The sequence below is a fragment of the Phoca vitulina genome, unplaced genomic scaffold (assembly GCF_004348235.1).
Source record: "Phoca vitulina isolate PV1807 unplaced genomic scaffold, GSC_HSeal_1.0 scaffold40, whole genome shotgun sequence".
In the NCBI taxonomy this organism is placed as follows: Eukaryota; Metazoa; Chordata; class Mammalia; order Carnivora; family Phocidae; genus Phoca; species Phoca vitulina.
In genome coordinates, this window is record NW_022589743.1 from 16,069,540 (window position 1) to 16,080,713 (window position 11,174).

The following is an 11,174-nucleotide window of genomic DNA, read 5'->3' on the forward strand; positions in this document are numbered from 1 at the left end:
ATTTGCTGTTTTTTGCCTTTCCCCTTGGTAAATATTTTACTTGCATAAACACCCCTTATGTGCTTGAAAAGAACTGTGTATTTTTTTTTTTATAAGATTTTACTTATTTATTTGACAGAGACACAGCGAGAGAGGGAACACAAGCAGGGGGAGTGGGAGAGGGAATAGCAGGCTTCCCGCTGGGGGCAGGGAGCCTGATGCAGGGCTCGATCCCAGGACCCTGGGATCATGACCTGAGCCGAAGGCCGACACTTAACGACTGAGCCACCCAGGCACCCCAGAACTGTGCATTTCCTAAATGTTGAGTAAATTCTGTAAGTCTAGATGATAACTTGGTTATACCATTCATACTCCAACATTTGGTCTGCCCCATCTATTAATCACACAGAAAGGTGTGCTTAAAAAAACTCCATTTGACCAGACTTGTCAATTATATTTTTTTGGTTTCTATATTCTGAGGCTATTTTGTTAGGCACATAAAAGTACAGATTTATATATTCATGATGAATCCTCTTTTAACATTACATTATGATTAAAAATGTCCAAACTTTATTTTGACTGGTAACAACTAAACAATCAATCTTGCTTTCGGTTGGTGTTTGTCCGGTTCATCTTTTTCTATCTCTATATACGTCCAACATTTCTTAATCTTATGTTTCAGGTATCTAATTTCTGAACAACACAGAGATAATTTCTTTTCCCAATGTGAAACTATTTCAATTGGCGTTTTCGTATTTTTACTTTTCACTTATTCCTATACGCCTATATTAGATTTTTCTACTTACTAGGGTTTTCTTTTTCTTTTAACCCCTTTTCTGCCTCCTACTGGATTTTCTTTACTCCCTTTTCCCCTATTGCTTTAGTAGTAAAACATTCAATTTTTGTTCTTTTTGCTTCCATTTTTTAACTTCCAAATGTAATCACTTTAATCTTCAATGTTCCATACTGTTAGTATTTGCTTTTTATTTACTGTGTTTGCTCCTTCTATTGTTTTTTGCATCCTATCTCTCCTTTCTGGATTTACATTTTTTAGTTCTTTTGGCAAAGGCCTAAAAGTGGTACTCTTAATCTTTAGACTCGATATCATTTCATTATTTTCCAACTTCTTAGAATTTTTAAGTCTACCAATCTTACCATTTCCCTGTTTTCCTCTGGTAGGTAATCGGTATTTCATAATCTGCAGTTTCACATCAATGTATCTAGGATGAATTGAACATGGTATCTCATGTTTGAAACTACTGTTTTTTGATCCAAAATATTCATCAATCTTGGAAAAATCTCAACTATAATCCTGATTCCTCCCACATTTTCTTAGGAGACATATTATATACATATTAGATGTATGACAGGACTTCTCCATCTGTTTCTAAATCTTGCTTTTCATCTCCTGAATTGAATTGTGGGTAATTGTATCTGTCTTCCACTTCACTAATTACTTCTTCTGCTAGGTCTGCAATTCAACTTAACCACTGTTTCTATCTCATACTAGGTTCTTTTTAAATCTATATGGCCTTTCTTCGTAACATCTTGGTCTTAGGGTTGATTCCTTCCTTTAGGTTTTTAGTAATTTCAAACTTATTTGCTTTCAGATTACCTATTAGGGGTTCTAACCCCATTTGTCACAAACTCTCATTTTGGTGAACTGTCTCCTCGAGTTCTACAATTTTTTAATGTGAATCTACCTTTTGCAAGGCCTATTTTTTCTAGAAGATTCCTGTGACCTAGGCTGTGAAATTTCCTCCAGAAAAGGTTGTTCATTTGTTTCTACCAGGAGCCCCAAGGTTATTACCAGCCCAGAACCAATTTTTATGTTAATTTCTTGGCTTAAGTTTTCCTGGACCCCCATAATTAGCCTAAATGTACACCCAAATTGTATGAAGCAGTTCCCAGGTTACAAATTCTCAGGACAGACCTACCTCACTCAGGGCCCAAGCTTCCTTGTTATCTGTTATGCTGATACAAAGGTTTTTTTCTAGTTCACTTTTTCACTGAAGACAATCTTTCAAACATCTAGGTTTTTTGCTTTTTTTTTTTTTTAAGATTTTATTTATTTATTTGACAGAGACAGACACTGCGAGAGAGGGAACACAAGCAGGGGGAGTGGGAGAGGGAGAAGCAGGCCTCCCGCAGAGCAGGGAGCCCCATGCGGGACTAGATCCCAGGACCCTGGGATCATGACCTGAGCCGAAGGCAGACGCGTAACAGCTGAGCCACCAAGGCGCCCCAAACATCTAGGTTTTATATAAGGTCTCAGTTCCCATTATCTGGCTCTAATAGTCTCAAGGCTTCATCTCCTTGGGTACTTGGGTAATAAAACCCAAGTCTCGGGGCACCTGGGTGGCTCAGTTAAGTGTGTGCCTTCAGCAGGGGGCCTTGATCCCAGAGTCCTGGGAATGAGCCCCAAGTCAGGCTCCCTGCTCAGCAGGGGGCCTACTTCTCCCTCTGCCCCACCAACCCCTGCTTGTCCTCTCTCAAATAAAATCTTAAAAAACAAACAAAAACCCCAAGTCTCTAAATGATGAGACCTATACCTGCCTCTTCAGGGCAACTGTCAAGCTAGCTCTATGCTGGCTTCTACTTCATTTCTGGCAGTTAGGTCTTGCCCTTTTTTTGTAAATTCTTGCATTTCTGGTGTTTGTAGATAGAGGATTTTCAATTTATTTTGGTCTGCCATATTGCCAAAATGAGAAGTATCTTAACTTTAATTTTTGTATGTATAACTGATACGTTTGATTCTAACTTGAAGGTGTCAGATAATTCACATTTGTAAACAATATTCGAATGAGTTTGATTTAAAATATTTACAATTTTTACTTATTTATTGACTATGTAAGCACTTATATTTTATTAAGTTTATAAGTCTGCTTTATCAGGCATCTGGAGTGGTTGAGTTTGGAATGTTTAAAGGATTTAACTAAACTTAATGCAATCAGCTGTTTAGGGGGGTTTACTGTTAATTTATTAATTGAAACATTCACCAAAAAACAAGTCAAAAGCATACTATTTTTATACAAAATCAAAAATATTTTTATACACATTTTACAAAATGTATAAACAGCATATAACAACACTAAGTAGAACTTAAAAGATTCTCGCTTTAATGGACTTAATTTAGAAACAATTTTTATATAAAGTTCTTTTCACATGTGAAAGCCAATCTTGATATTTAAAAAACTTAACTTACAAAGTGACAAATTAATCTAGTGTCTTGGTACTTTGAAGACCAGTACTAATGGATAAACCAGCTCACACACTAATATGACACACTGAAAATCCTGGATTTTACAGATGGTAACCTCTAAAATTTAATCTTCCATAAAAGCTACGCAGTCCTATAAGACTAGCCATTGTTTTACACCAATAAAGATGTTAAAATTCAAGACAACGCCAATAGTTTTTAATGTCCATTGAAACGGTAAATCTCCCCATGAGGGTAGGAGAATCTAAACCATGGATGGGTTACACACCTCCTAAGGACATACTTCTACATACTTCTGTGGAGCTTTACCAGACTTCATTCCAAATTATGCACCTGGTAAAAGATGTACCAATGTCTACTTGGAGTAAGAAATTATTTTTCCTTGGAGCAAGGATTAAATACTGAAAGAAGCAAGAGAGAAATCCTGTGCAGTTAACAGCCTCTTCCGTCAGGTAGGTGCCCCGTTCCACAAAAGCTCAATATTCAGACTTAATATTAAGGTTAATCTAAGGAAGGTTTATTATTCTCCTGTCCAGCCAGTCTTGTTACTTTGGCCTCATCTCAGCCTGCTACTTGCTTTTTGTCACACATTTCCATCCTTCTGCAAGAATGCACTGGGGGGGGGGGGGTTGTGTTTGTTTTTTAAGTACCAACTCCCTTAAAAAATGTGAAAGACTGTGCCAGCCATCACTTTGATCCCCATCATATGGCTTCAAGGAAATGTTCTGCTTTTTCACATGAAACGTGATCTCTCATGTTTTCTAGCAAGTGGACAGCTGGGTCTTTGCAGCCTGTGAGGGACCCACAACAGAGGACCTTGCGTGGTTAGCTAGGACTGCTAAATCTAGAGAACATTCGTGTTCCAGACTTTATATTCGGGTTTATTAGCAGGACCTAAACTGACTGTCCTAAAGAGATCGATGCCTTTTTTTTCCCCCTCTTCCACACAAGGGAGGGGGTGGAGGTGTCGGTCACTTTAAATGTTTGGTGTAAGACTGCCTTTCCTTCGGCCTGTATACTTTAAGGTAAATGCCACATGTACCTACGGAAGTCTATCCAGAATAGAAAAGGCTCATTTTCAGGGCTCTTGCAGGAGATGAACTGGAGAAGGGAGAAAAATGAGAGGAGGCTGAGGAGGAAGCTGAATTATATGCAAACACCCCCATTCGAATCCGGGTGGTGACGGTAGAGGGAATGACGGTAAGTAGGGTTTCGTGCAAGGCAACGTCCTTTGACAGGGCTCCCAGAGCGTCAAGACCCCCACCTGATGAATGGGTGAGTCAGGAAGGCCCAGCTCCACTTCACAGATGGGGAAACTGAGGTACGAGGCGGCGAGACGAGTGGCCCGAGGCCTCGCTGAAAGATCTGAGGCGGAGCGGAGAACCAGAAGCACCGATTCTCTCAGCGGATGCTCTAATCACGGGCTCCCCCCGCCCCCGTGATGGCGTAGACGGCCTCCGCCCCCCCCCCAACTCACACACCCTCCCCGGGAGCGGCACGTCTCCTCAGGTTCCAAGGACAGGGTCAAAAAACAGGGGGCCCGAAGCACTCCCGCCGAGATTTGCAGACGGAGAGCGTTGGGAGCGTGCGTCCCTTCAGTCCAACATGGCGGCTGCCGCGGCCGCCCCCCCCCCCCAGCCTCCCTCAGGGCCGGAGGCTCTCCCTCGGGGCCCTCCGGTGGGCGGGAAGACGGCCCAACCCCGCCAGGCCCCTTCTCGCCGCTGCCGCTGCTCGCTGAAGGAGTCACCTACCCGACATGACTAACGGCCGCAGCGCGGAGCCCCCAGAGCCCGCCGAGAACAAGGGATACGAGAGCCAAGCGGCGCGGCGGCCGGAGCTGTACTGAGGGCGGCGCGGCGGGCTGAGCCCGACTGCGGGGCCTCGGCAGCCAATCAGAGGACAGTGGGCGGTACCACCGCGCCACGGCGCGAGGGGTGGTTCCTGTACGAGTACCAGCCTCTGAAACCTGAAGTCTTCAGAACCCCTCTCTGTTCTCCCCTCCGCGAACGGTACCATTATTGAGAGGGAATCGAGAGGAGAAAGTACCAATGCCGCCATTAGCATGGGGGAGGAAGCTGAGCCTACTTTCTCGGTCCCAATTACAGTCCTATTTCTGACTCTTATCGTGTCTGATAGAATTCAAGGTTAGGAAGCGAAAGAGGGGAGGCCTTATAAACACAGACCATTTGGTTAGAAAAGGCCTTTCTTCCCCTAAGATTTAGAGTGGTATGCCCTAGTTCGCTCAGCTTTGGTTGCAGACAGCTGAAGCCATCTGGGGGCGTTGGGTGTCGCCGAGCTCGGGGACAGAAAGTCGTGATCGCCTCCCGGTCTAACTATCTTGTCAAGTAAAACAGTGACTACAAGGTGATACTGGAACAAACGTATGCATTAAAACGAAACCACACACAAACCCGGCCTTGAGAATATAGTGGGTGGGAGGTCGAGCTTCGGTTTTAAGTGCTGTTGTAATGGCCAACTCTAATTATCAGGCACCTTACATCATCTCATTTAATTCTCACAACACACTGATGAAATATTATCCCGACGTTACGGGCGTGATTATTCATTTGCCCTAGGTCGCACAACTAGTAAATGGCCAACGTGGAATTCGAATCCTAGTAACCAGATACCAACCATTGCCTGTGGGGTTTAACCCTTATGCTGCATTGCCTAGTGGGGGCTGGAGCTCTAGAGGATGAAATGAGGCTGTGAAAGCTCAGAGAGCACACAAGGACATTTTGCCCGATGGCAATGCAACATCTGAGTCAAGCCAGAGACCAAGTGAAGTGGGGAAAGGGCTTTCGACTGGTTGTAAAACAAGTAATTCTGTATTTTGGAGTTTACCCGCCAGGGGAGAACGGTAGATGAGGCCAGAAAAGTAGAGGGCTAAATAGTCCATACCTTGTAAAATACACTGCATTAGGGTTTGTGCTTTATCTTGAGGGCACTGGGAAGCCAGAGGATTTTAAAGGAAGGTCACATTTGCATCTTCAGGCTGCAGTATGAAGAATGTATGGAGATGAGAGGTGCCTAAAAGCAGGGAGACCAATTTGGTGGCCAATGCAATCATTCTGGTGAGAGATCACAGTGGCCTGGACTTAGGTTGGAGCTGTGAAGTCAGAGGTAAGTGAAGAGATCCCTGAGATACTTCCGTGGTAGACTGGGCAAGATGGAGTGACCAATTTGGAAGGGAGGAGCTAAGGAAGAGTGAGAAGTGAATTCTGAGTTTCCCACTTAGAGAAGTGGTCAGATGGTGGTATCATTCCCTGTGGTAGGGAACAGGAGGAGGAACAAGTTGGGGTGGAGGTAGAGAGATACGTTCAGAATTAACACCTTCAGGTCAGAAAAAAGACATGAGGTCATCTCTCTTCGTTATACTATGAGTAATTGTACACTCAACTCTAGATATCGAGGGTCATGGAGCTCTCTGGATAAGTCCAAACAAGCAAGGTTAAAGGAATAAAAACTCCTTCGTGACTAAAAATGATTCAGCCGATCAGTATGAACATTGAGGAAGGCAACCCAGAGGAGGAGATGATGGGCATGTGCAATCGCAGGAGAGAATTGGGTTAGGGATGGGGGAAACTTCTAGATTGTTCTTCCTATTTTTTTATTTATTTTACAATTGGGTGTACAATTAAGATGGAAATACAAAAAGTGTTGCTCATCATTGCGCCCTTAAGTTTGTACCATCAATTCATTCATTCACGCATGCATGCATTCTTCATTCAACTGCCATCTCCTGAGTTCTACTCCATGTCAGGCCCTGGAAGGCCTGGAGGTAGAGAAATAGGAATTTTGATGGCCCCTGCCCTCCAGGAGCTGCAGTCTCACAAACCTTTAATTCCAATGACTACTGAATGTGCTAGAATGGGAGGATGCAGAGGGCGCTCTGAAAACAGAGTAAAAGCACCTAGCTCACATGAAGGGTAGACGGGGTATTAACGAAGGCTTCCTGAAGGAAATACCTCCTAAACTGAATTTTGAAGAAAAAACAGGAATTAGGCCCAGGATGTATATCAGGCAGAAAGGGCTGTATTTGCAAAGACTACGAGAGAGCCAAGTGCCAGGAATTGCAAGTGGTTCTGGCTGGCTGGTCTGTGGACGTGCAGGGGTGGACAGTGGTGATAAATGATGAGTGAAAGAGGTACACAGAGGCCACATCTTGAAGAACCTGTGGGCCTGGCAGAGGAGTTTGGATACTAAATCAAAAACAATAGGGAAGGGGCGCCTGGCTGGCTCAATCCAAAGAGCATGTGACTCTTGATCTCGGGGTAGTGAGCTCAAGCCCCATGTTGCATGTACAGATTACTTAAAAAAATAAAATCCTTAAAAAAAAAAAAAATGGAACTTCTGAGGAGTCTAATCAAAGGAGTGACATTTAGTTTTTTATATTCATTATTTCTTTTAATATTCTGGACAGCCCCGTGAAATAGGTATTACTGTTGTCCACATTTTGTAGAGAGAACACTGGAGCTCAGGGAAGTGAATCTCTTTACCAAGTTCACACAGCTAATTAGGGACAGAAGGCTCACATCCAGGCCTTTGGACCAAGCCCAGGGTTCTTTTTACAGTGTCCCTGGTCTCTCAAACATGAAACAGAGAACTCCTCCTAAATCTGTATTCCTCTGGGTCTTCTTCCCAAGGGCCCTTCTCTACCAGAAACTGACTCACAGATTGAGTCCTGTGCCCTCCTGTCTTCCAGGCTTTTGCCAGGGGATGATTATCTGGAACCGACTTTAATCTTCACCCCGCCGTTCTTCATGCTACAAGATCCTGCTCCCTCTACATCCACTATCCTGGCCTCACTCTGCACAGTTAGGGAAGACAGCAGGTACATTTTACACATCAGCTTTAGCAGAATGTACCTGGGAAGGTCTTAGTACTGGGCCTGTTTGCCCTTGATCATTCTTCAGGTCCTCACTTGGAGAGCTAACCCCGCCCCCACCCCCCACCGCAGGCTACCTTTCAGTTTCAGAGATTCCCTCAGGCGGTAGCTTCCAGCTAGAATCAGTCAATGGGCAACCTGGTGGAAAATCAAACAGTAGAAGAAAGGAAGAAGCCAGGGTTATGTCTCCCCCTTCTCTGCCACCAGCTGCGGCTGCGGTGTCTCAGGCAGCAGCTGTCTTCTCCAGAGATCTTTCTATTCCGTGCCCCTGGCTCCTGGGATCCTGTAACCCTTTCTTCCTTCAATCCTCCCCCTCCCTTCATCCCTCCAGCCTACGGCTGGTAGAATCTTCTTGCTGTTGAAAATTTCTGAGTTGCCTCCCTCCCGTTTGGCTTCCCAACCTTCCACCATGGGTGTAGGGCCTTGTAGGGCCCTGTAAGGACCGCGAACTTTGTTAGAGTGAGAGGGGAGGCCGGGAGAGGGCGCCACTTAGCAGAGCCACGCTAGGATCTGGCCTGTATTACTGGGGTTGCTGGGGCTGCTCTCTTGAGAATGGACCATAGGGGGCAGGGAGGTTATTGCTCCCACCAGAGTCAAAACCATAGCACAGTGATCTTTTGTCTTTTTTGAAATCCTGTGGAACTCTCAGTTGTACCAACCTTCCAGGCTTGCTACCTGATTAGAGGCTGATTTATTCTCTAGTTGGGTTGCCTAGTTCCCCTCTGAACTCCACAGTGTCTCACACAGTGCCAGAAACAGTAGGCACTAAAAAAAAAGGGGGGGGGGAGCTTGTATTTAATGAATGAATAAATAAATGAGGGGGGAAATGGCATGACTTGTCTTTCTGACTTGTCTGTAAACTCTTCAAGCTCAAAGACCTTCTCTAGGACTTTCTTACATCTCCCGCAAGGCACAGAGTAAGTGTTGAGGGAGCACTGTTCAAAGACTGACAGACTGCTCTGTGCCAGGTGTCACATGCTGGTAAGCAGTCGTAGCCATCATCACCACCCTCCCACCCCCACCTCAGGAAGTGTCCCTGGAGCCCTGCTCCTCCAGCCTTCCTAGAGAGCAAGCCTCCCACGAAGATCTCCCTGAGGCTCTGCGAGGCAGGAGTCGGTTCCTTGGAAATGACCGGCTACCCCATCCTTAGGACAGTGGCAGGCACTTCCTGTTTGGGGTGGAAAGGAACCAGACACTTTCCGGTTAGCAGGTCTTTTAAGCAAAGCAGCAGATGCTGAGCAGGTCCTGGTCAGCCTTTCCAGCCAGATGTCTGGCGGTTAGACAGCCTTTCTGTGGAAGGGAAGTGGGGCACACTGCCAGATTGGCTAGGCCTTCATTGTGCTCCTTGCAAGTCCCCTGGGTCCTGCTATGAGTAAAAAACAAACCAGAAGAGGCTGTCGCCCTGCAAATCATGATGAGGATTAGGAGAGATGGGGCTATTCTGACCAGAGAGCATTCATTGCCTGGCAAGGAGGTGCTCGTGTGATTGTTCCAGAGCATGCTTGTGTATGTTGTCTGGATATGAGCATCCCCCAGTGTGAAACTGTGCAAAGAATACAAGCATGTAGGCTTGTGTCTGTGTACCCAATATCTAGCACTTGATAGGATTTAACAGTGAATAATTGTCTAGTTGGCTCCCTCTAGCAAATCGGGGTAACAGAAAAGGCAGGAATTATTGTTGTCCCATTTTAAGATGGCAGAAACTCGAGAGGTTAGTGGACCTGCAAGGTTTAACAGAGTAAGAAAAAGTCCAGGTTCAAACCCAGGTCTGTCTCCCTCCAAATTTCTTGCCTTTTCCAGTCCCCTATGAGCATGTGTATGTGTGTATACGTACAGGGAGGCAGATAGGGCAGGTAGACTTGGGAAAGTGACCCAGACTAATAAGAGCACATCCACATGTGCTAGAGAGAGGAAATTTCTCTTCCAGAGGCAGAAGTGGTTGCTAAAGACTCAGGGCTTCTAAAATTGAATCACTGTGCTAAAAATGCACAGAGGTTATAGTCAATAATGAATCCAAATTATCACAGCTAACCTCCTCACAACTCTGGGGAACAACTCCTCTTCAAAGCTCCCAAGCTAATCCCACGTCCTCATTCTTCTTATTATTCCTATGATTGTGATTTGGGGAGGTTGGTCATTCTGTTAGTGCCTTTCTCCAGAGCCCAGAATTCCTTCTGATAAAATCTACTTTGTGCTCTGCACATTTCCTGGGAAGAAGGAAGGGGCAGAGACAAAGCTAATTGTTTCTCATGTTATGAAGAGAGAAACTGAGGCCCAGAAAGGGCCTTGTCCAGGTCCATACATCCTGCTTGATTCAAAGGGTCCTGGTCAGGAAGACGACTCACTGGCCAGCTGTTGCCTTCTGTCAGAGAAGAAGGAATGGCCCAGGCAGCTGACAGCCACTCCCTTGGGCATGCAACGTGCCCAAGCCCTGTCCACTTGGGGAGAGCCGGGAGGCACTGTGGGTTTGAACTGAGCCCCAGTGCAGAGAGAGAAGGAGGGGAAGCAGCTCTTTTTTGAAGAGGACAAACGGAGAGGACTGCCAGCCTAGCGGGGTCAGGAACTTGCTCACCCAAGATAGGGAGGGAGGGAAAGAGAGAGCCAGACCCTTGGAAAACCTAGCCCTCCTATCTTCCCCTTGAACACTGGTGTCTAGTACTTAGTGACTTAGTAGGTCTGGAGTAGAGCTCAGGAATCTGAATCTTTACTGCCTCCAGGTGATTCAATACAGGTGCTCCAGTGATCTTTTGACTTGAGGTGAGATAGCAGAGTTTAAGAGCTCAAGATCTGGAGTTATACTATCTGGGTTTGAACCCTGGCTCCATTACTAGATTTGTGACCTCAGACAAATGGCATAATCTCTCTGTGCCTCAGTTTCCTCATCTTTAAAATAAGGATGCTTATAATAGTAGCTTTCTCATAAGGAAGCTGCAAAGATTCAATGACATGATTTATGTAAAGCACATAGCACATACGTGGCACATGCTCATTTCTCAGCAAGCATTAACCACTATTATTTGTTCCAACTCCTCATTCCCATCCCCACCCCCACCAGAGGAGGAAATAATGGTATTGGATTAACATAGG

The 11,174-nt window shown here is 45.2% G+C and overlaps 1 protein-coding gene across 1 annotated transcript in view; it reads right to left on the bottom strand.

Annotated features, from left to right (window-relative positions):
* Nucleotides 1-5,069, bottom strand: part of TAF15 (TATA-box binding protein associated factor 15) — a 30,965-nt gene extending 25,896 nt beyond the window's left edge. Inside the window, exon 1 of the mRNA XM_032428623.1 lies at nucleotides 4,951-5,069. Within this exon, the coding sequence (XP_032284514.1) occupies nucleotides 4,951-4,957 (7 nt within the window). The 5' untranslated portion in view covers nucleotides 4,958-5,069. The remainder of the gene's footprint in view (nucleotides 1-4,950) is intronic.
* Between the last annotated feature and the right edge of the window lie 6,105 nt (nucleotides 5,070-11,174).